The 22,646-nt window shown below is 49.0% G+C and overlaps 11 protein-coding genes across 11 annotated transcripts; 4 read left to right on the top strand and 7 right to left on the bottom strand.

The window, feature by feature from the left end:
• Positions 1-502: 502 nt before the first annotated feature.
• On the bottom strand, positions 503-1,288 carry BU24DRAFT_475098 (uncharacterized protein; the record flags this gene model as incomplete). The annotated part of the gene is made up of 2 exons (XM_033532885.1): positions 1,160-1,288; positions 503-1,114 (listed from the first exon to the last, which is right to left on the bottom strand). Exons 1-2 carry the CDS (start codon positions 1,256-1,258, stop codon positions 503-505), a joined length of 711 nt encoding a protein of 236 aa, XP_033376975.1. The 5' UTR covers positions 1,259-1,288.
• Positions 1,289-2,161: 873 nt separating this feature from the next.
• Positions 2,162-3,212, top strand: BU24DRAFT_468747 (uncharacterized protein; the record flags this gene model as incomplete). Its single annotated transcript, XM_033532549.1, has 3 exons — positions 2,162-2,733; positions 2,785-2,870; positions 2,923-3,212. The coding sequence occupies 3 exons, from the start codon at positions 2,162-2,164 to the stop codon at positions 3,210-3,212; spliced, it is 948 nt and encodes a 315-aa protein (XP_033376974.1).
• A 1,231-nt stretch (positions 3,213-4,443) lies between these two features.
• On the bottom strand, positions 4,444-5,671 carry BU24DRAFT_429221 (ThiJ/PfpI family protein). Its single transcript, XM_033529687.1, has 4 exons — positions 5,481-5,671; positions 5,365-5,420; positions 5,086-5,286; positions 4,444-5,020 (listed from the first exon to the last, which is right to left on the bottom strand). The coding sequence occupies exons 1-4, from the start codon at positions 5,483-5,485 to the stop codon at positions 4,605-4,607; spliced, it is 678 nt and encodes a 225-aa protein (XP_033376973.1). The 5' UTR covers positions 5,486-5,671; the 3' UTR covers positions 4,444-4,604.
• Positions 5,672-6,373: 702 nt separating this feature from the next.
• BU24DRAFT_456162 (uncharacterized protein) lies at positions 6,374-7,287 on the bottom strand (the record flags this gene model as incomplete). Its single annotated transcript, XM_033531422.1, has 1 exon — positions 6,374-7,287. One exon carries the CDS (start codon positions 7,285-7,287, stop codon positions 6,511-6,513), a length of 777 nt encoding a protein of 258 aa, XP_033376972.1. The 3' UTR covers positions 6,374-6,510.
• Positions 7,288-9,419: 2,132 nt separating this feature from the next.
• BU24DRAFT_329432 (heterokaryon incompatibility) lies at positions 9,420-9,701 on the bottom strand (the record flags this gene model as incomplete). The annotated part of the gene is made up of 1 exon (XM_033523017.1): positions 9,420-9,701. A coding segment is annotated over one exon (282 nt), but the record flags the coding sequence as incomplete, so codon positions are not given.
• An 846-nt stretch (positions 9,702-10,547) lies between these two features.
• On the top strand, positions 10,548-11,670 carry BU24DRAFT_429219 (uncharacterized protein). The gene is made up of 2 exons (XM_033529686.1): positions 10,548-11,090; positions 11,142-11,670. Exons 1-2 carry the CDS (start codon positions 10,717-10,719, stop codon positions 11,599-11,601), a joined length of 834 nt encoding a protein of 277 aa, XP_033376970.1. The 5' UTR covers positions 10,548-10,716; the 3' UTR covers positions 11,602-11,670.
• A 92-nt stretch (positions 11,671-11,762) lies between these two features.
• On the bottom strand, positions 11,763-13,725 carry BU24DRAFT_94433 (uncharacterized protein). The gene is made up of 3 exons (XM_033534830.1): positions 13,699-13,725; positions 12,285-13,648; positions 11,763-12,224 (listed from the first exon to the last, which is right to left on the bottom strand). Exons 2-3 carry the CDS (start codon positions 13,283-13,285, stop codon positions 11,972-11,974), a joined length of 1,254 nt encoding a protein of 417 aa, XP_033376969.1. The 5' UTR covers positions 13,286-13,648; positions 13,699-13,725; the 3' UTR covers positions 11,763-11,971.
• Positions 13,726-15,189: 1,464 nt separating this feature from the next.
• Positions 15,190-17,128, bottom strand: BU24DRAFT_402871 (MFS general substrate transporter; the record flags this gene model as incomplete). The annotated part of the gene is made up of 5 exons (XM_033525545.1): positions 16,751-17,128; positions 16,458-16,692; positions 16,113-16,407; positions 15,497-16,060; positions 15,190-15,443 (listed from the first exon to the last, which is right to left on the bottom strand). The coding sequence occupies exons 1-5, from the start codon at positions 16,933-16,935 to the stop codon at positions 15,190-15,192; spliced, it is 1,533 nt and encodes a 510-aa protein (XP_033376968.1). The 5' UTR covers positions 16,936-17,128.
• Positions 17,129-17,406: 278 nt separating this feature from the next.
• BU24DRAFT_429217 (nucleoside hydrolase) lies at positions 17,407-18,896 on the bottom strand. Its single transcript, XM_033529685.1, has one exon. The coding sequence runs from the start codon at positions 18,573-18,575 to the stop codon at positions 17,580-17,582; it is 996 nt and encodes a 331-aa protein (XP_033376967.1). The 5' UTR covers positions 18,576-18,896; the 3' UTR covers positions 17,407-17,579.
• Positions 18,704-21,669, top strand: BU24DRAFT_94379 (uncharacterized protein). The gene is made up of 6 exons (XM_033534829.1): positions 18,704-19,122; positions 19,192-19,283; positions 19,342-19,981; positions 20,035-20,340; positions 20,395-20,658; positions 20,705-21,669. The coding sequence occupies exons 1-6, from the start codon at positions 18,832-18,834 to the stop codon at positions 21,404-21,406; spliced, it is 2,295 nt and encodes a 764-aa protein (XP_033376966.1). The 5' UTR covers positions 18,704-18,831; the 3' UTR covers positions 21,407-21,669.
• A 283-nt stretch (positions 21,670-21,952) lies between these two features.
• Positions 21,953-22,477, top strand: BU24DRAFT_322184 (uncharacterized protein; the record flags this gene model as incomplete). Its single annotated transcript, XM_033522940.1, has 1 exon — positions 21,953-22,477. A coding segment is annotated over one exon (525 nt), but the record flags the coding sequence as incomplete, so codon positions are not given.
• Between the last annotated feature and the right edge of the window lie 169 nt (positions 22,478-22,646).

The raw sequence follows: 22,646 nt of genomic DNA, 5'->3' as shown, positions 1-22,646 counted from the left end.
GCAACGCCGCGAGCTCGTTCATACATGCCTGTTCGGTCCAGAGCCAGAGAGTCAGCATGGGGCTGAACCAAGACTACACAGTCCAATATCACGAACTAGAGCACGACCAGGCGAGCATAATTGCCGCAATCAAGGAATGAACACTGTCTTATGTCGACATAGAGCTTGATGATTAGGTTTAAGCTGTCGCAAAGTTAGAGGACGAAAGCAACCAAAGATGCCCACCAGTGTCGACTATCTCAGAGCAGCAGCTCAAAACAGGCCAGGAGATCTACGATAACGACGACGGTGCCACAAAATTTTAGCGTGCACTTCACTTTAATTCAATACCTTGACATCAATCAAATCTGTGAATGCCTATTTATGACCTTTATTTAGACTATTAACCATGATGCCATGTCTCTACATAGGTCTCTAGCCATTGTTTCCATGTCAAGTGAAGCCAAACTTCGTGGTATTGTATTGCCGGTCCAATATGTCCCAACCACGGCATATCTGCCTTTCACTTCGTGAACTTCTGCCGAGTGGCAATGGAGTCTGCGTTCAGCTTTTCGACCTCAAGGTTCAACCTGACCACCTGTACGTGGAGACGGCCCAGTGCCTTGGTCACACTCTCGACGTCTTGATTCAATTTGGTGAGTAGCGTCATTCTAGCGTTCTCTTGTTCGTATTTGGCGATCTCCTGGTCTACCTCGGCAGACTTCTTGAGCAGTCTAGCAAGCTCTTGCTCCAATTCAGCCTTTTCCTGATCTGTTCTGGCCACCTCTTTGTCTGCTTTGGTGATCTCCTGTTTTAGGTGGCTGATCTTAGCTTGATTCTTGACGCATTCCTCACACGAGTGCGAAGTCTGGTTCTGAGAAGAGACCAAGCACGATGCGGATGAGGAAGCAGGCTTGATAGGCGCTTCGGTAGCAGTTGCTGCCTCTGGTTCCATTTCGCGATTATGATCATCCGTATCGGCGGGCAGATCTTTCGGTCCAGGGATCTGAGCAGGAACTGTTTCCTCTTGTTGGACTGTTGCCTCTAGTTCCTTGTTCTTCGTGTCGGACATCTTTGCTTTCTCGGTAGTATCCTCGGGTGGAGGCTGGGCAGATGCTGGCTCTTCGGCAGCAGACTATAGAAAGTAAGTTAAGTTGATGGAGATCATGAGGTAACATACCGAAGGTTGATCAACACCTTCGCGTTCTGAGACAGTGGGGCCCTCAACAGTGTCATCGCTTTTGACTTGACCAACTGAGGTATGGGTTGGCGAATGCATGTTTGACTGATTGTGTTGCACCTGGTTGACTGGTTGTTCGTGCAGCATTCGGTGATGATGAGGGATGGAGCGTTGGTGGTAGGGTAGCCTGTCCTTTTGTATTCCTGAGTGGCAAATCGACGCTTGGACCGCTGCCCCAGGCTACAACGCAATGATTGTTTATGTTCATGGTACTGTAGGTGAAGGTGATGGTGCACGTGATAGTGCACGTGATGCTATAAGTGAAGTTGGAGGCAAAGTCACAACGCACACACCATGGTATGGTATCAAAGGGTATCTGAGATGGGCATTGATATATTCGTGATTCTTGTCCTTAGCTTCTTGATACAGCGTTGTTTGATTCTAGGAATTGCAAGATTGCCATCGCCGGAGGTGAATGATACTTTTTAGAGCATCAGATCCCCGTCAAGCTTAGGAAGAAGCCCATTCCCTCATACTGTAGCATGCGACGCCCCATTGGCTAATTTTCAGAATTGCTGACCGCTATAGATCGCCTCACCGACTACTCGGAAAGTTGAGCCGCTCACTGGCCTGTCTGAGAGGACACAAGATCACCTTCACTTGCTCGTGACGCATCAGAATACAGACTATAAATGGCTCTCTCCCTACAAATCTTTCCATCTAAACTCCGACTTCTTTCTGCCCCATTCAGAATCTTCAACACACATTCCCCGCTTGTATGCCAATTCAGCTGGGCAATGCGACGTTCCTGCGTGTGCTTCTCACTCTGACCTGAACCACCATTGCCTCGATCTCCCGGAGCTTTTCCACGTTTCCCCATCAGCAATCACTCACTTCCTGGCTGTAAGTTATCCCATGATGCTCTCAAATTGCTATCAAGGTGTGCTCTTTTGCGCTAATACAGTGTGAGGTGGCTCAGTATACCTTGTGCTCCTCACCAGCATGACGGGCAAGTCAAACTCTTCTGGTCGACATAAAGAAGATGAAAGATTGCAGTCTGAAACTGGTCAAGGCGGCAAACCGATCGAAGCGCAGACGAAGCCTGACATGACTCGTCTAGATATCCTGGCTCAGGTTGCCGAACTCGAATACAGGATGAATTTTCCAGTCTCGAGAGAGCCTAATCTCACCTTCAACAAGGATAAGGAGTCACCAGTGGGTGTTGAGCATTTTTCGAAAAGGAAGGCAGACATGACAGGGCATACCAAAGAGATGACTGAGTCAATGAAGAGAAGGCCTGGTAAAAGGAAAGCTAACACAGTGGTGGACACAACAGACGCAAAACAGGAGATGAAGCGACCCAAACCCGCCGACCCGAGACTTCAGGTCCTTCGCTCTCTGAAGGCCTATGCAAACGACACAAATTCAAAGAACATTGCGGCCCTACGGACTGTGCTGAAATCATCGTTTGGGTTTGACATCAAGACACCAGTCCATGTGATATTCGACATGATAAAATACCTAGATATGGGCAAGCCATTGAGGGACCAATTGGACGCACCCTTCAAGTCTCCGTAAGCCTAGTGCTCCTGAACTATATGTAACTTACATGCTGACTCGGGTAGGAAATGGGTAGGATTTCTTGACGAAATGAGAGTTGGCACAAAGAAGAAAGAGCTCGCTCACACAGAGCTTCCAGTGAGCCAGGGCGGTCAAAACAACCGCTCCAGCAACACTGACCCCCCCCCTTTCCCACCGCACAGACGACGAGGCCACAGCAACTAACGTCAACCCTCGTGCGGTGCATAACGAACTTCGTCAAACGGTCAAAGGTGTCGATGAAAAGTCTACAGGGGCGGAGGCATCGACAACAAACCAAAAGGACGCTACCATCAATAAAGGCACCGAATCTAGAGATGAACTTTGGGAGGCCATGGGTAAGATGCTTTATGATGGGTTAAGGTGGTGGGAGACTCACGGAGACCACCGCGAACCTCCTATCATTCAGTCATTGGCAGAGTTGCTCGACTTAATCTATCTGCTCAGACCATGAAAGGGATGCCTGAGACATGACATTAGCATTACATCCAGTCTCCACGGCGCATCATCCGACAATTCCCAGCCGGTGAAGCCGTGCAACTCAGCATATAACTACTTGACTTCAGTTCGCAATGAGGGTCTTGATCTCGTCAAAACTCTAATGCATTCTATCTAAAGCCAAGGCATTGCTCTATTTTATCAAAAGCGTAATTCGGTCATTTTTTCTCATTTATCGATTTATTTATTTAGTCTTATTTACAATTCATTATAGTCATTTGCAAAATGATCATGTCATAATTCAAGTCCTGTTTGCCCTCTTGTGTTTCGTTAAACATGAGAGTTCGAGTATCTACTTATGCTTTTGGATATCCCTTCTCCCACGTATACAACACCACGAATGTTGTCAAAGTTAGACCTCCAGCGCATTAATTAACTGACCAATTAGCTTAGTATCCATCCTACTCAGCGTTAATATGAATATCGGCTAATAAAGATATTGATATTAATTTAATATCATGGTTTGAAATTTTGATCAATTCTAGCTCAAAATTGTCTTAACATCTCGTTAAATAGTTTCAAATTGAAATCGACTCGATATTCGATTGAGATTTCCGATCGATTTCAAGTTGACATTGAATCGATCCCTGATTAAGATTTCTGATTGATTTCAAGTTAAAATCGACTTAATATCTGATGGGGAATTCCGATTGATTTCAAGTTGAAATCGACTCGATATCCGATTGAGAATTCCGATAGATTCCAACTTGAAATCGACTCGATATCTGATTGAGAACTCTGATCGATTCCAACTTGAAACCGACTCAATCTCCTCTACACCAGATGCCTTGAGCTCCAACTGTGTTGATGTTTACGCGCAAGGGTGCGACAAGCTGTAAACCCAATATTACAAGTAATTATTAGTACATGCAGATATGAATACTAAGTTTCAACTGTTGTTATCCAAACAGTATGATCATAAACACGAGAGGGTAAACAAGACTGCATCCCTGCATGAAGCATGTCTTTTTGGTATTTCAATCTAACCTCAGCATTGGGTCACGCTCTAATATTAGAAAATGGATGTTCATTGTGGCTTTAATGCCTCTCCTCTGAGCGAACTACTCTATCCCATCCGTCCGGTCGTCCCCAGTAGATGCCGCATGTTAATGCAGCGACCAGGCCCTTGGTGAGACCAGCCTATACATGAGAAGATGCACTGTGTGTTTGAACATCTCTAACCTTGCATTAACTATAGCTATGCCTGGCTCACACAAACCTAAATAAGCGACGTCTTACAATTATTCCAATCCTCTCGACCTCGTAGGCAGTGAAGCTCTGCTTGGCCTCGACCTCCTCGACCCTCCTCTCGATATCTCTGGGCATAGTATGGATTTGTCAGAAGTAGCTATGCCTTCATCTCCCATACTCGCGCAAAGGGATCGTCGTTCGGGTCCAAATGCCTACTATACTCCATTACATTCGCGACATTTCTAGCTACCTCTTCCCCATATAACTCTTCAATGAAAGCAAACGTCACATCGATTCCCGCCGACACACCCGAAGAACTCCACACCGGCGTGACCCCCTCAGTGCTATCAACAACCCATCGAGCTTTCCTCACCCACTTCACCTTGGGCCCGAGCACCACGACGTCGTCCCAGGTACTCTTGTTGGTGGTAGCGCTCCGATAGTCTAGGAGCCCCATCTCTGCCAGGATCGCGGAGCCGGTGCAGATTGTAATCACGTACTTCAAAGAGGGGAAGACGGTACGGATGTATGCTTTGACAGGACCCATCGCGTCTGCACTGCGAGTTCCGAAGCCTGTATTTAGCTGTCAGATTACAATCTGGTTCGCCGACATCGACCGTCTCCATTGATAGACTGACCTCCCGGAATGAGCAAGACTTCGATCTCAGGCGCGTCGTCAAAGGTGTGGGTTGGTACGATCTCTTGCCCAAAGGACGATGACACGAACGGGTTTGGGTCAGGGTTTGAGGAAACCGGCGTCATTGTTGCGGCCATGATGGAAAGTTGCATCTTGTTGGTCCGAGATAGCACATTCAACGTGCTCAAGGGTCCGAAGACATCTGTGGTAAGTTAGGTTATGAGTACTACTCTAATACATCAACCTCAGCAAGGCTGAAATCGACAAAGATCCGACTTACCGAGAACTTGGAATCCAGTGAACACGACTATGCCATATTTACTGGGTGGCGCAGCACTGCAAGCAGTCAAAGTTAGGTTTTACAAAACTTCGAAACCGAACCAGGCCTGGGGATACCTCATCTTTACCAATGATAACAGTGATCGTTGAGCTGTGAGCCGATGGAATATATGTGGGGTGTGAATGCTCTTCGGTGTCTTCACAATCGGTTGCCTCAATTATCATGCTATCTTGATCATTGACAGCAATAACCAGATGACTGAAGTTTTATAGGAACAATACTCCGATGAGTTATTGACCAAAGATGATATTTTGTGAGTATATAATGATGCCCTTGGGCAACGAATTGCAGAAGAAATGTGCTCCAATTAGCTCAGTCAGCAATTTGCCAAGTCATAAACAAACTTCAGGTCTAACTGGTTTCGTGATGCCTAGGCGTATGCTTACGGGCACCACTTCGATATGGAGGTTGAGAACACCGGGAGGGAAAAGGTAAGAAGATAAGCCTGAGAGCATCGCGGTCGTCTACAACTGAGACTTCGCCTTTACGATATCAGATCCCTCACACGTAGCTTTTGCAGACTACTATAGGTATCTAGTGGTGTCATTGAGAATGCCTCATGAGATCACAGATTTCTAGAAACATCGCCTAGCAAGCGCGTCAAACGATCTGAAGCAGAAGAAAAGTGAGTCTCAGCCATTTGAAGTTTTTTTGGAACAGGAACTCTGTATGCATTTACACAATTCTATCATATCCACCGAGACAAAGATGAACGCATTCGTAATGGGAACGCTTTGCCTCACTTCCTGCCAGTCACCGTGACAGGGCCTGCCAGCTTGCTGACCGCGCGAGAGCCAAAGGACAAATGGAAAATTCTCAATCAGACAACATAGCCCTTGTTCTGTTTGATACTTTGACGTTCATGTTCTTCCACACGACTATGCAGCCCAGCCCCACAATCCAGATCGACACACCGGCGATGAGCAGAAATTGCCAAGTATCCATGTATGCATTCTGGATGGCCAGACGAGTGGGCGAACCCCAATCATAGCTCAGCTGTTCTTCAATGGAACCGAAAATGGTGGTGAGATTTCCTTAGGCCTCGGTAGGAAGGTGTAAAGCCAGTTTCTGTGGGAATATGCCTTGTCAGATAGCGGAGGAATTAGTATACCCAACGGCCTGGCCAATGTAGCAGAACAGGTTCAGTAACGCAATCGTGATGGCGAAGTACTGCTGTGCTGAAGTTGCAGCCAAGATACCGATTTCGACCGTGAGCATAAGAATGCCGAAGCCGAAGTTGACGAAGATGTTGCACATTGCGATGTAGCCTACGTATCGGGTGGGTTCGCGGCAATGCATGAGCAAGCCCGTTCCGAGAACGATGAGCGCCATGGCTAGGAACAAGCTGATGGGTTTGTAGCGTCCGCTGAATGAGATGACTACACCCTTGACGATGTTCCCGATGATCTGTACGACTGTACCGGACTGTAAATCGTAGCTTGCATTGGTCACGTTAAGATCATTCACTACTTGGAGGTACGAGCTGAAAAATGGTTGCCGGCACTGCGTGCTCGCAAAGAGTGAGAAGCCCACCATGCAGCAGCCGATGATTGTGCGATCTCGAAGGAGTGCCCAAGAAGTGAGACTGACCCGAGCAAAGGATGTCTCCCAGACCACGAAGGTGGCGATAGAGACAACCCCAAAAACGAGAAAATAGATCATCATCAGAGATCCCCAACCCTTCGCTTGCATGGTGTACATATTGAATGGCAGGAGGAGTAAGGCAAATCCAGCGGCCAGTAGCAGTAGACGCACAAGGTCAAACTGGTGCACGTAATTTATGAGCGACTGCAGGAATGAGCGTCCACTCTCTAGAGGCGCCCGGAAAATGCCTTCTCTTTTAGCCTTCCTGAAGTGGTACATGAATAGCCCATACAGTGGAAGAGCGACACTACGGGAGCACAATGCTCTCCATTCCGAAAGCCCAGTGCCAGCCAATCCCGCTCATGTTCAGTAACGATGTGGAAATAGGTCCCGCCAGCCAGGCCGTGATTATGTATGGGGAGTTGAGGAGAGATTGCATGAAACCTCGATGGCGCAGCGAAGATGTATGGGCAACGAAGACACTGAGACAGTATCCAAGGCCATTGACGCCAACGGTGTAGAAGACCTGGGATGCAGCATACAATTCTACGCTGTTACAAGAAGCAGTCGTGATAAGGCCGATTGTCACAAGGCCCGCGCAGAGTAGGAAGCCATGAGGTCAGCCGAAGATGTCTAGAACTTTTGCGATGACAAGATTTGTGACGCCGCCGACAACCTAGCTCATGACACCAGTGGTCGGTATCAATGAGTGAGCGGCGAAGTCGGATGTAACGTAGGGTAGTAAAGCACCGCTAACTCCACCGAAAATGCCTTGAACAAATTTACTACACGATGGTAAATTTCTGTGTCTTACTAGACCTGGTTGATGGATGATATTGTCTACTAATGGTCGAAAGCTCGTCCGAGTATGTTGTAGAAGCATAGTCCAGGAGAGGAGGGACTACAAATCGATGACATTGCTTGGGTGCTTGGTGGTTCATGCCACTGAACTTCCACTGCCTATAAATAGGAACATTGTCTGACCAACTAAGAATGGCCTTGAGGGTGAAAGTACCTAAGTCAGCAGGACGGAGGTACCAAAACCCAGCAATATTATAGGAATTGACCTTAAAAGCTTCGGGAGAGATAAGGAGATCTGCCTTATCCGGCACGAAGTCCATGCGCCAGGCCGTTAACTTCTTTGGTTCTTTATAACAGACTACGTCGTGTCCATTGAAGAAAAACTGGTGTTCTATGCAGCCGCGGACCACGAGCTTTTCAAGAGCAGAGCTCGCATCACCACCTAGAGTTGCCACCAGGTTATCTTCACAGAAACGTACATGCTCCTTGTGCGGTTGACGTGGTGTTAGGCTAGCTGGATAGTCCTGAAATCCACGAGGACGAATGTGCCTATAATATGCGGGGGAGTATTCGTTCCAACAATCGTGAAGCTCTGGAACATTATGTATCCGATGGAGTTTGTAGTCCTCTTTACGTGCCTTCGACGCTGTGTCACGACGGAATACAGTACTGGCAAGTTGCCAATCGACTACCCAGGAGGGCAAAGCCGATGCTGGTCGAGACCTGGTCAACTGTGTTCCGAGGCAAGGCTTTGTATCATTCTCGTCATTCTCTGCGATGACCTTGAATTTGGCGAGTAGCGCGAGGCCTCCCTCCTTAAGTAGCAATCTCATGATTACTACATGGAGCGTCCGATCGGTAATCGTATAGTTGACGGGAATCATAGGTGGGAGGATTGAGTCTCGCTTTATCCACTCTTCTAGTGTCATAAAATTGCTCGGAAAAGTGGAAGAGGTCATAGAAAGTAGTCCGTAGACTTTATCCTGTGGCTTTGTAGCTTGAAGGCTGCCGGTGAGTAGGAGACCATCCACCAATTCTACTGGCATCTTGGTTTGGGCCCAATCGGTAATAGCGTGAAAACAACCCACACGCTCCTCGTATATCTTCACAACCTCCGATATGAGCCGAAGACGATTGAGCACATGGTTGTCGATCTTAATTGGGTGCTTCGTTCTCTTTTTCTTCGCTCGTTCCTTGTATATGAAATCTCGGGGCAACGTTTCTTCTGCTCGAGCTACAATAAGACTCATGACTGTCGACGATATGTCATTTCCTTTACAGATCTGATCAGCTTGCTCTTCGGGCATTAAGAGCAGGTTGGGATTATCCGGAAGGACATAGGTATCAATCAACAGAGTCGGTTTGATTATCAACCCCGTCCAGGATAGGTCTACTTCGCCACAACAAACACGCAGGTGAGTTGCAGCGAAGATCTCCTGCTGTACCCAAATTCTCTGGAAATAAGGTCTATTGTAAAGCTCGACCAGGGCTTCGCATATTGTGGCTAGGCAATATTTTTGGGCATAGTAGGGAACAGGAGAAGGTTCGCCTGATTTTGATTCTTTAGAAGATGGCCTGTCGGTGCAACCATTGGGTGTGTTTGCAATGTCTTGGAGAACACGGAGATGATGCACGTCCGTTCCCAGCCAAGCAATAACGTGCGAGGCTTGTTGGTAGATGTACATCATATTTGGAATCTGCATGGCCTTCTCGTCGTCGTCTGCTTGGTTGATGCAGATTGCATCGACCCAAAGCCACCGCAATGTCGAATCACTGCGTCGGAGATTTAGAAGAGCCTGTTGAAGGTTTTGCATGATGCGTAGATCCTTTCCATTGCATTGAAGATGACAAGTAGCGGTGCTGCCTCCCCAGCAATACGAGAGAGCATCGTACTCGATAAGACGACCTCGCTGCACACCGCCTGCCAGGCTGTGCATACCAAGGCCAGCACCAAACTCAGGCCGGAGCAAGTCGACTACGTGCAAGTTGCACACTAGCTGAGATTCTGGATTACCTGAGGCACCATGGAGTGCAATCAGTCTGGTCTGATATTCCACGAGAGTTGTGTAAGGGCTGTGCTGTTGTGCCGCCATAATGTAGCGTATATATGGATTTATAGTATTCCTAGACTTAACAGGACAGTACAGGAGGGTTTTCTAAGACTAGGATAATCAAGTTATATATTTGTAGCATCATTGACTGCCTGTAAGCTGCAGCTGATAGTAGCAAGGCTGATGACGTGGCAACTAGTAATTGGTTGTTATGGATGAACTGGACAGTAACAATTCTAAGTAGCTAGAGGGCAACAATGAATCCTATAAGGAGGACCCATAGAAATAGGAATATATAGACTGGCTCTATAGGACAAAGGCTAACTACAATATAGATATATAACTAACTTATATAGTAAATTTATATATCCTTTTCCAGGTGGGAGTAGATGATCCTCGCCCATTCTGCGGATTGCGGATGCGCTTGTTACTCTGCAGACATTGCAATTCATCAAAGAAGCCGTCTTTGTGGAAGAGAAAGGCTGCTGTTTCAGCCTTTCGTCGACCCGGGCTCGCTGCTAGTACCGAAAGATGTGTAAATCTGTTTAGATCGGTGGTCAGGCCACGTGGGGGATGTGATCGAGGTTCAATCGCCTATCGGGTGTCTCAGCCTTGCACACCTGATCCAGTAAGAAAACCTCTATATGCGCCGCTGATGACCCCTCCAAGCGGGGTAAGACTCAGTCTGAAGAGCTTTGCTGAAGTTCAAGCCAATTTCCATGCCAACGTACAAATGTTTACTATCTTCGCTAGGTAGACATAACAGCTTCACGGCAAGCCTCCAGATCGAACATGCCAGACCCACTAAGCATTACTGCAGGCGTCATTGCAATCGTTGATTTCGCATTAAACGGTTATGGAGTTTTATACGACGCTATCCACAGCTATCGAGCTGAAGCTACATTTGCCGCCCTTGAACTCCGATGTTGAGGCCATCATCACCATTCTTCATTCCATCAGGACGAACTTACAAGCTATCACGGATGACGATTTCTCGCCTAGCATACGCCAATGTTTGGAAGGAGCCAAACCGGCTATCACAGGCTGTCGAAATGCTTGCACAGATTTTTCGGCGAAATTGAATAAGCTTATGTCCCACTCTAGTACCGTTCATTTCAGTAAGAGGGACAAGGCAATGCTCTGGTTCAAGGAGAAGAAAATTATGGGAATCCGCTATCGACTGGCCACTTACAAAGGAACGCTCAATGTGGTCCTGAGTCTAGCATCTCTGTACGTCTAAGTGCTTACAAGGTTTCACGGCTGCTTTCTAATGCTACGAAGTAAAGCAACATCCGAGAGCACAAGTCAAGTCAAAAAGACACAAGAGGATCTTGACAAGTTCATGGCTACCATGCAGGGTCAGTTGCAAGGACTAGTCATAGGTGTAACAACGACTGCTAGAATTCAAGATGAAAATGCACAAGACGGGGGCACTGGAGACGTTCTTGATCAAACCGTGAAGACTTTAGAATCACAGATGGCTGCTCTAAGCAACTGTTTGAGTGCCTGCACGCTTGCTCAAGCAGAACTATCGGTACTAGCAGGCACCACTATTAAGTATGCAGAAGCAATGGAGGATTCCAGGCAACTCTTTGGACAAATTGGTGCAGCAGGCGAGCAGGATTTCCAAGTGATGGCAGTAACGATAGAAAGACTGATTGCAAAGGGCCGGGCTGTGCAACTCACCGGCCGTATGAGTGAAGACGTCGCTTTCGCTGCTCTTGGTATGTCCAAGGAGTAACTTTACAAACACGCTCGTTATGCATATGGCTTGTACAATTCCAGGATGATCGAATAGCTCAGTAACAACGATGATGAAAACCAAGTTTTTGATCAAATTTCGTTATCTTAAATTATGCTAAATCTTCTGATGTCCACTCCTAAAAATGAGACACCAGATACCTATTTTTCATAACTCCAAACGTACTTATTAAATACATAGTGGATTCTTGGTGTTAGCCCCGAACGAATTTGTGTCCCTGCGCCGGCACTCCGTCACTGGCATCATCAATCTCCAATCTGACTACTACCTTCTCAGCAAGAGGGCTATATTTAGCCGATCCCACTGGCAAGAACCGCAGCACATCGGCCATCTGATTCCCAAGCGTCAGCTAAATCCAACTATCAATCACCAAGCGGGAAGAAAGGATTATACACACCTCTGGGTTCTGCATCGACGCAGCGATAGTGGTAAACTTGTTATCGTAGCTCACGGAACCATTGCGGATGAAGGACAACATGCCGAGTACGACGACAACGGCGGTGGCTACCAGCATAGCGGCGTAGGCTGTGATGAGATTCACTGGTTCGTAGTGATAGATGATGCGGTTCCCGCTGAAGTTGGACTGTACGTAGCTTGGGTACCTTGTGAGCGAAATTAGTGTTGGCAGCATCACTGGGTGGGAGCATGGAAAGCTTGCTTACCATAGGCCTTGCTCCGCGCCGCTCATGAGGCTCAATGCGTAGTCATGGGCTAGGGTCTCAATATCATCGATTCGAATGAGGTCGCGTTCGTATATTCCGTATGAACCGGCCTGGCGGGTGTAGAAGGCTGTCCCCTGGATATGACGATATAGTGGGTTCATCCAGGCGTTGAGAGCAAGCGATGCCCAAGACGGGTCTCCATCGTTGGCCGTCCACAAAGCTTTGTCATTGGAGAGCGACGGTCCTAATTCGACCATGTGGCTGTAGTACAGAGTAGGATCCCCTCTAGAAACCTGAACGTTGACCTCGACCGTCGCGTTGTGCATCTGACATTTAGTCACGTTGACATCTGAATTTTCATCTGGGCGCCACAGGATAGTCAGGCTTCCGTCCAACATGGCATTCAGGTCGCCGACTGATGAATTCAAAGGCCAAGAGTGCAAAAACATATCTGACATGTTTCGTGCGGAGCCCTTCAAGTCCACGGCTCCAGCCCATGCGAGGTAGTGTAACCGGCCAGCCAAAGGCCTGGAAGTGTTGATGATCTCGTCCGTGGAAGACGAGAAGCGTTGCTGATAGGTGAACCGGAAGCTCTCGTCCACAGTCACGTTCAACACCTCCATCAGTTGTGAACGGTTTTGGGGTTGGTCCAGAACCTTTCTAGTAAGAACAATGTCTAATGCGTCTGCGATTTGAGGAAGAAAGGGTGTCACGGTGCTGGATTCGACGGCCTCGCAGGATATCCAAGGGAGTTGCATGACAGAGCTGTATTCGTAGTCAAGAGGGTCTTCCAGCGCAACGGGAGCAAGTGCATCTTTTGTCCTCCTCGCATCCTCGTACAACGTTTCCAGAGCTCCTGAGGATACGTTGTTCCGTCCAACATACGTGCTAATTTTACTTGCGTCCGGTCGTGTCGGAGAAGCCACACCAGGGACCGATAAGGAGGACATAGGACCAAACCGGGGCTCGTCTCCGAATGCAACGGATCGGTCAATGTACATCACTGAAGGTACAGGGACCTTCGTCAAGCCGGGAAGTCGAGCTTCCACGGCAGACAACGTGGCGGGTGGGAACAGTGTGACGATGTGACTAGACCTGTCCGTAGCTTGTCAGCCTTTGCGCGGCCAGCCTGCGTTAGGAATACATGCCAGAATGCAGCCCCCACGAGCGCGGCTAAAGGTAGTTTCTGCCAAAACTTCAAGCTCGCAAAGGAGAAAATGTTGGACAACACATCAAAGGCATTATTTATGCCCCCTAGTTCAATGCTTGTGTGTTTCAGCTTGCGCCAGACATACTGAAGGTATGCCGTTCCGATAGTTAAGCGGACGATGGTACCGAAAGCAACAGCAAAGAACGTTCCGATCCTAAGATCATTAGATCCCATTGAGAAATCAAGCGCATAACTATGGCATACCGCAACGCCCATTGCTGTCTGTCAACCTCGCCGGCTGCCGTTCGATTAAGCGATGAGTAGAAGAAATGATGCCCGATTCCAAGCCCACAAGCTACGACGAAGCCCAGTACTGTGATGAAAAGAGCGGACCATTGACGCCAGAAAGATGTCTTCAGCGGTGCTTGAACATTGAACTGGTCATTAGGTTTTGGTTGGGTTGCAGTTGGGGACTCCGGCTCGCCGAGCTGAACTCTAGAGTACATGTCCTGGTTAACGGGTTCGCGGGGGCCGATGAATCTGAGGTTTTACGCGAGACGAGCTCATGAGGCAGGGAGAAGGATAATATCTCCTGGCATCCGCCATACTTGCGGCTGGCCAGCAAAGCTTTTCAAGGGCCACCACTCTACGATGACACTGGAATCGAGACCGACCACTGCGCCGCCCTGGGGGACGCTACTGGCCATTGGCAAAATGCGCCTAAATCTGGGCATTCGCTCAAGAGCGCCACAACTGGGTTAGCTGGTCTGCCCTATTACGGTGGCAATTCTCACCCTGAAGCTCTTTGGGTATACCATTGAGTCCTTAAAAACTACCTAGTGATTACCATGTTCTGCCTCTGTGGGGCTGGCGCTGTCCATCGGTCCGGAAACCAGGTAGCGGGGAGTGCATAAGGAAGATGCAGCGGACTGCGCAACCAATTGCTCGACAACCGTGGAACCAGAGTATCGGCTTGAAGAAAAGTCCATCGTCGGCTTAGATCATGCTATTCAATTATTAATTAGATTTCAGCCTCATATTGCAGGTACAGTAACAATCACATGCAGAGAACGGGCATTTGTGGTGCTTGGCATTGCACAGAATGCGGCCGCAAGGGGCTGGCATGACCAACGAAAGCCTTACACTACGAGTACTGCACATTTCAAGATCTCTGCAGAGAGTCAAGTCAACTTCAGCCCCAGCAAGCAGTCTAGGCTCTGCTGTGATCGACAGTCGCCAAGAGGAATATTGTGGCTGATCTCCACTTTCCGAGCTAGTGGATACCTCTAGGCGACATAGCGATCGAGACGGGGCCAGAGCAGTGGCCGCCGTCTTCAAGGGACACTTTCTGCTTGCGCAAACCTTCGTCCTGTATGGGCAATCTTGGTAACATCGAGCAGACGTCTCGCCCGTGGCAGTGCCTTTCACTTCGCACAAGGGAAAGCAGTTCCAGTTTGGCGGTACTCTAGCGCCCGATCTTGCGGGCCGTCCACACGTGCGCTCCCGGAACCACGTGCGGTATTCTTCTGACTTTCTTCAAATGCCGACGAGACCTAGGAATTATATTGTGGTTAGAAATTGAAAATGATATGTATTACAGATTAAGCTTTTGCTCTGAGCGAACCAACTCTTTTTACAACACGAAGGACGACAGACAGACCACCTTATTGATGAAGCAGACTAGATCACAACCCTGGAGACATGCACTCTGCGTCCATCCCAGTATTCAAACTCCGTTCTGTCTCCGCACACCGTCTAGTACGAATACCTAAACTCAGGGTTCTGCCTATCAGTCTTGTCCTCAAACGCACGAGCATGCACATTCTCTCCTACGAGCTGCGCGTCGCGCTCGGCGTTCCTTCTGACGATAACAAGGCGCATGACGAGAAGGGTGATCGTCATCGCGATGTAGAGTCCGATGTGGATGTACAGCGTGTTGAAGTAACGGGGCGCCCATTTCGCTTGGAAGAGCTGGGGACCGGTTGCGTTGCCTCCGGCCCATGCGACGACTGCGGATAGTGTGTTAGCGGGATCGTGAGAAAGGGGAGGGGCGGAGACTTACAGAAGAGGGCGTAGACGATGGATTTCTTGGTCTGGCCAGCGACGTTGAGGGATAGGAGGGAGTAGCAGGAGGGGTTGATGGCCTGGATGCACTGCATGAGGTAGAATGCGACGAGGAGGCCTCCGCGGGTGGTTGGCGTGGGCGCGACTGTGATGAGGACGATCGTGCCGATCAAGTTGACGAAGAGGGCGGCGATGATGCAGTAGATTGTCTGGCGGGTCTTGGTGACGGCCCAGCCGATGAGGAAGTAGAGCATGACAGTGAATGCATTGAGGGGGATGCCGAGGAGCTGGGCGGTGGCGGCGTCGAAGCCGAACGCTTTGTTGATGAGAATGGCATTGAAGGTGTAGATACCGCCGTTGACGAGGGTTTGGAGGAGGATCATAAGGACGAGGAGCCAGGACAGAGGATCGGTGAGAGCGTCCCTGACTTGGTCTGACTTGAATCGCTTGGCCTGGACTCCCTGGTCGTTCTCGCGGACACGCTCGACAAATTTGACTTTCTCTTCCTCGGTAGCCCATTTGACCTTGGTAGGAGAGTCGGGCAGGAAGATCAGGATGATGGCTAATTCGATGTTAGATTGGTATTGCACAGGTCAAGTACAGACACGACTTACCGGCAGAGCTAGCAGAGAGGATACCGACGAGGATATGAAGCCATTGCCATCCGTGGAGATTTCCGGGGGAGTTCTTAACATTAATGAACGCATAACCCATCAAGGAAGAAAAGCCACTGGCCAAGGCATATGCGGCTTGCCAGACTGTGGTGACCATAGCTTGCTCCTTCTTGTGGTACCACTGAACAGTGATGGCGAGCAAGCAAGGTGCGAAAGCAGCCTCAAACATACCGAGGAAGAAACGAATGGCCCAGACTCCAGAGACATTTTTGGTGAAACCAAGAGCGAAGACGAGCTGGGGACAATTAGTGATATAGGGGACGGTTGGTAGCGATTGCGACTTACGGCAGTCCACATGCACATGGAGAATCCAAGAACCTTTGCAATAGGAAAGCGACGGTTGAGTTGGTTGATGATCGGCTCGCCGACAATGACACCCGCCCAAAGGAAAGTGGACGTAAGAGCATAATCCTGGCCCTTCGCGCCAACGTCCTTCTGCCATCCCATAATTGATGAGGTGCCAAGAGTTCCCTTGTCGAGTGACTGTGCAATGTAGGCAATGCACATAACGGGAAGCAGACTAGCGATTGTTAGTAAATGATTGTTCGACTGTACATTCTATGGGATGCGCAACATACTGCCAATGGATCTTCCTCAGTAACCGTTTGTTCTCAGCCTCTTCGAGCTGAAGACCGGGGTCAACATATCCCTTGACTTCAGAGTCTTCAATGAAGCCTGCCTCTTTAGGCGACTCGAGGTCGTCACGGGAAGAGTTCTGGGGCATTTCGGTAACGTGTGTCTCCTTCTCAGTTGAATGGACCATGTTTGTGATTGTCGACTATGGCGAAGCTGAGATGTTCAGAGTGATTGTCGAGCTTGCTGTGTCGTAGTAATGATCATGTTTGAGCTTCATATATGTAGAGAGTGCTCGCATGAGCAATGTACATGAACGTGTCTGTGGCGCTCGACAGCGGGAAAATGCCCGACAAGCGGCTACCGGGGATTTTTCCGACCAGTGTAGCTGCGAACCATTATCGTTTTTGCTTCCACGGGCTCGGTTACGATCCTAATACGAGCATGGCTCGATGGATTTCAAGGAGATGCATTGCAGCGTATTGTTTTGAAACCGTGGTGCATTCACGTTCATTGATTGGCCAGCGTTCGATCGTAATTAGGAAAATTTGAAGATTGCGAGGTTCCACTAAGAAACATTAAGTCTAAGGGTCAACGGGAAGGCTAACCGTGAAGAGTAACGCTAGGCACTTCAACACGTGGAAATAACTGTTCTGGGAGATTTGAGGGCTTCTATTTCTCGTGGTGAAAGCAGATGAAAAGTACATTGAGGTATCTCTTGTAGAAAATAGGATATTCCAAGTGGGCTTGGTAGAATGCGCTGTACTATAGATATCCAAACATTGATCCTTTGCGCCAGCCACCCATATGCCGAACTCCATTAAGATGCAGTATTTACAATGTGTTTATCAAACTGAAGAAATGCTTCTCGAAGGCGCATGTATCAACATCAACTGCAACCCTGCAATTAGGCTCTGGCGGCTCAAGACCCTCCAACTTGTCCGCGATAATTACACCACGCGCCTCTCCCTCCCCAGTAATGACGGACGCCGCGATATCTTGGAACGTGCAGAACTCCGGGCGTGAGACAACAGCTACTGCCAAGGCATCGTGTATGTGGCATGCGTCAGGCGCCGGACGCCCAGGATAACGAGCCGCCAAAACGTCAATATAAGCATTCGCGGCTCTGCCAGCAAAGGAAGCAAATGCTGAATGGGACGCCTCCAGCTCCGCGGCTTGCTTTCGCGTCAGACGTGTTTTCAGCGTGCAATCCAGGCCCACCCATCGTTGAGGTATCCCAGAGCGAAGGACAGCCTGGGCTGCTTCGGGGTCTGTAAATACGTTTGTCTCGCCTGGTTTGTTGCGGAAACCTGTGGCACCAAAGAATGAACCTCCCATCATCACAAGCTCCTTCAATGCAACTGCAATCTTCGGTTCCAAGAGGAGAGCAATGGCAACATTGGTAAGAGGACCGATCGCGACAAGGGTGATCTGGCCCGGATTGGCTAGAATATGTTCGATGATGGCAATCGGAGCATAGGCTCCAGAGGCAAGTTGCCCTCGTGCTCGAGCAGCATCACGGAGGGCGAGGACATGGCTCGAAGGGGTCCGCTGTTGATTGGTTCGAATAAGCGGAGTTGCCGCACCACGGAAGATGGGCGTGTCATGGGTATCGATCCCAAGTTGAGTCGCCAGCAATTCAGTCAAAATCGTCGCACTCTCCACATCGGTGTTCCCATGGACTGTCGTGATCATGTCCAACTGCAGATTTGGGTCCGCATGAGCCAGAGCGAGAGCGAATCCATCATCGATGTTTGCGCCCTCGCCCATGGCCAGATCCGTGTCCAGAATGATGCGGGTAGGCTTGACGTTGAGCACGGAACGGGCCATTGTTAATCCGGATGTCTGTCGTCAGGATTGATATGGATTCAACGTCGTCTTGGTAGGCTGATGGGACGAAGCTTCGAGCGGGAATGGCTTTACATAGGGATGTCGACACACGCCGCCACGTGGGATATATAAAAGCCACCATTCGATGTTGCGGGTGAATATCCGCACACGAGCGGTATAATGTCCGATTGCCATGGACCAAACTTGTTAGCACCTCCACGTGGTATGTGGGCGGAGATTCAACATTTTAGAAATTATGGAGATATCAGGAATGGAAAAGAACACAATTTCGATCGCAAGCTTCTCGTACATGATTCGATATGTTCGCAAAAAAATTGACCTGATCAGAGTATCCATTCTCTTGTTTCTGTCGGTGCTTACTAATCAAGGCACGTGGGGCCGACTACACCCTAAATTCACGAAGACGCTATGGTGCATGATCAAACATCGCCGTCGCCATGATACAATGTCAGACACCTCGTCATTGCATACGGCGCATCCGCATGCTTCTCAGGCCTGCAAGCGGTGTTCGGTGAACAAGAAGAAGGTACCGCGCCGCTCAAAAACCCTCAACCCATTCGGGTAGTCATCCGTATCTGACATTACAACACCAAAGTGTGATCGACGACTTCCTCGATGCACAGCATGTGTCACAGCAGATGCTTCGTGTGAAGCGCCGATAAAGGCTGGTGACAGGAGGCTCATGCGGTACGTTGGTAAGAATAGGGGTGAATGAAAGCTCTGGCTAATATTCGCCACTCAAAAGCCATGTGGAAGAACTTCGAGATGAAAATAGGGAGCTTAAAAACCAGATAGCTATCCTTCGGCGGGAACTGAATTCTAGAGATGGCCCTGTAAGGAGTGGGGATATCGAAACAAGTTTACAGCAGCAAGCGCCCCAAGCAATAGCCCTGCCTTTGCCTTTTCTGGCGTCCAACGACCATCCCATTCTCCTCCGGTACTCACGGCACCAAACGCTCCTTCATTTCATTTTTGTGGAATTTGGCCTGCAGGAGGCAGAATTTGGCAATCAAAGCAATGATGATTCTGGCCAAACATCGAATCATGACGAATCCTCAGGCGACATCAACCACCTTCCAAGTATGGAGGACACTCGCACTATGATAAGAGCGCTTCTTGAGTCAGCAAAACATGGACCGAGTAACCTGGACAAGATCGTTGGTCTGAGACAGCTTGAAGAAGATTGCCACCTGGTCTACAGCCCTGGAGGATTGACGGCGCCTGAATACGCTGGTAGTCGATTCAGGTGCTTCACCACCCTTTATCTCGCGATGTGCATGGCAGCCGCAGCTAATGGAGATGAAATTGACACAAACAACCAAGCCATAGCTTGTCGAACTTTCGGATTGAAAGAATTGGCTTCGGTGACTTCGAGAGAAGATCTAGTAAGTAAACATACAAGTCAATGACTTCCCCGGAAGTGTCCTAACTCGACCAGGCCTGTGTAGAGGCGCTCACCCTTCTTTGCGAGCTTGCCATTCATGCACCTGGTGGTCCGAATCTTTGGCAGCTTGTAGGGCTGGCCACGCGGACTGCCATCGCTATCAATCTCCATCGCAAGGATGATATCTTCCTCCCTACAATCTATCCAGGCTGGCCTGTCACAAGTGAAGATTCTAACACTGTATCTGCCCGGAACCAAAGGCGAAAAGATCTCTTCTGGGCTCTGTACAGCCTCGACAGACTAACGGTCTTTATCCTAAACCGGCCAGTGTCGATCAGGGAGGAGGATATTGACGTAGATGTACGTTTCTGCGAACTCCACATTAGAAGTCTCCGCTTATGCGATCTAATTTAGCTCCCACCGTCTACTATGTGGCCCGAAGGGAAGTATGCCACCGTATCAAGCGAGGCACTGTGGGTCCACCACCTGCAGGCAAGGCGCTTGTACGGTCAGATACATGGATCGTTGCATGGTAGTGTCAAGCCTTCGACGGACGAAGAAGCGTCGCGACATGACGACGTAATTGCTCGATATATGCAACAAGTACAGCAATGGTATATGAAAAGCCGATTCAATGCCACCGTCATCCCTTTCTCCGAAGAATCCATCAAGCGTCACGTATGTAAAAGCCCCCCACTGCACTAATGATACTGAACGATGGCAGGTGCTCGATGATGTCCAATATCATCAGATGGTCATGGCTCTTCATCAACCCTCTGTACTCATTCCGAACGTTTCTTCGGCATCAATCGCGACTCTTACCCGATCCGCTAGTCTCTCAGTAAACCTATTCCATCATGCTGCCTCCCGGAAACAAATGAATATTCATTGGGTGAACATTTACCATGTCTTCACGTCTTGTGCAATATTAATATATTGCTTTCGCGAACATCAACTGCGATCTGATTTGATCGCTATTCCTCAAGCCGAAGTCACATCGATGATCTCCCGCTCCCGCCAAGCTCTGGCCCTTTTTCGAGGCGTTGGCAGCCTCGTGGGACGATACGAAGATATGTTCAGTCAATTGGTACATGCTTTTGAAACCTCTTACACTTTCGATCCATCAGCGGTCCCCAACCCTGCATCACCTTCCAGTCTTCCACTTACACACCAGCAAACCCTTTCGCCCCTCAATCCATCCAACGTCGATTCTGACCAGGATCCTAGCGCAGCCTTCGCCTTCGACGTGGACATGATCTTCGACGGTCTCATGCCTGAAGGAAGAACGCCAATTGCCTCCGCATCTCCGGCATTTGCAGAAGCTGTGCTTCCTACTGAACAGCCCACATTACTTTCGCCAACGTATTGGGCGGATGCGTCACAAAATACATATATGGAGCTTGAGAGGTCCGATGAAGGGAGATGAGGGCCCTTCTATACTCCACGAAGCTATTTGCTTATCGGCAAATGATCCAACGGTGCAGCGGGGAACGCAGTGCACTAGTCGCATCAGACGGTATCGCGTCCAAGTGTTTATCTCGGCCCCATACCCGCCCCAGAACACACTTTTGGTTGAATCATATTTTGGTGCCCTTAGGCCACTATAATCTGATTCTTTGTTGGCTCCGTACCTCCGAAGCAATCCACTGGGACCATGCCTATGCATTCCGCCACTTTCTCCAGGATTATTACTAGTCCGACTAGCTTACCACAGTGTATTCGGGAGACCACTCCATCAGCTCCGACCCCGCACTGCTTTCGCGGGAAAACGAAGATAGCTCATAATTTATCACATGCTTCGAGAGAATTAGTATACAGTCGAAATATCTCGCACCTCTTTCTCTGTTCTCTTCGCAGTTCTCACACATAGCAAACTTCAGTACCTTCAAGACACACCTACTTACTCCCTTTCAACCAATCGCCCGAAGCACTTAGCTCATATCTCTGAACAATGTCCGAATGCTGTGCTGTACAGTCATCTCATCCAACATGCTTCGATGATGAGATCGCAGCTCTCGCTCTCCAGTTGGAGGAGATCGGAATATATGCTCAAGGTGGAAAGGGGAAGCATCCCATTGGGATTCCACCGGATATTGATGTCGCATACGAAGCGTTTCGAGCCGAATTGGGGGACTACACAACTTTCCTGGCGGATCAGCAGCTCGCTCGCAGTATTGGAACCGCTGTACATTCCGATGGTGATATTGTAGCCAATTTGACATCTGGAGAAATCCAATGTCGTGAGGATCGTCAGTGCGCACTTCGAATGAGCCAAATCGAACCAGGATTCGAAAAGCCACCAGAGTCGACATCTAAGGAAGATACAATGTGTGCCGCCACTGAATACCAGTATGCCGGCTCCGTACTTAGTTTCCCCGACGATGTAAGCGACGATGCCACCGAAGCAGGTCCTTCAATGTCTTACACCGAACGTCAGGCAGACTTACTCGAGAAATTGTCGAAGCGTACCAAGTGCTCCGTTTGTCACGACCTTTTCTATTGCAATCTAGTTATCGCATTGCCCTGCGGTGATCGCTATTGCGTCACCTGCTTGAAAGGCTTATTCCGGCGGGCAACAACAGACGAAACACTGTTTCCTGTACGGTGCCACAAACAACCTATCCCCTACAGCTTGTTTCTAGACATATGTCTACCGATGAGCTGGC

The sequence above is a fragment of the Aaosphaeria arxii genome (genome assembly GCF_010015735.1).
Source record: "Aaosphaeria arxii CBS 175.79 unplaced genomic scaffold BU24scaffold_17, whole genome shotgun sequence".
NCBI classification, from domain to species: Eukaryota; Fungi; Ascomycota; class Dothideomycetes; order Pleosporales; genus Aaosphaeria; species Aaosphaeria arxii.
This window is presented reverse-complemented; position numbering and strand designations above follow the sequence as displayed.

Coding starts and splice junctions, on each gene's coding strand:
- BU24DRAFT_94379 (XM_033534829.1), top strand. CDS start 18,832: ATGGAGATATCAGGAATGGAAAAGAACACAATTTCGATCGCAAGCTTC. Junction 19,123..19,191: donor GTTCGGTGAACAAGAAGAAG/GTACCGCGCCGC, acceptor ACAACACCAAAG/TGTGATCGACGACTTCCTCG. Junction 20,659..20,704: donor AAGAATCCATCAAGCGTCAC/GTATGTAAAAGC, acceptor GAACGATGGCAG/GTGCTCGATGATGTCCAATA.
- BU24DRAFT_429219 (XM_033529686.1), top strand. CDS start 10,717: ATGGAGTTTTATACGACGCTATCCACAGCTATCGAGCTGAAGCTACAT. Junction 11,091..11,141: donor GTCCTGAGTCTAGCATCTCT/GTACGTCTAAGT, acceptor AATGCTACGAAG/TAAAGCAACATCCGAGAGCA.
- BU24DRAFT_429221 (XM_033529687.1), bottom strand. Junction 5,287..5,364: donor CACTGGATTCCAAGTTCTCG/GTAAGTCGGATC, acceptor AACTTACCACAG/ATGTCTTCGGACCCTTGAGC. Junction 5,021..5,085: donor AGTCTTGCTCATTCCGGGAG/GTCAGTCTATCA, acceptor AGCTAAATACAG/GCTTCGGAACTCGCAGTGCA.
- BU24DRAFT_429217 (XM_033529685.1), bottom strand. CDS start 18,575: ATGGCCCGTTCCGTGCTCAACGTCAAGCCTACCCGCATCATTCTGGAC.
- BU24DRAFT_94433 (XM_033534830.1), bottom strand. CDS start 13,285: ATGTACATTGACCGATCCGTTGCATTCGGAGACGAGCCCCGGTTTGGT. Junction 12,225..12,284: donor GGCGCGGAGCAAGGCCTATG/GTAAGCAAGCTT, acceptor TTCGCTCACAAG/GTACCCAAGCTACGTACAGT.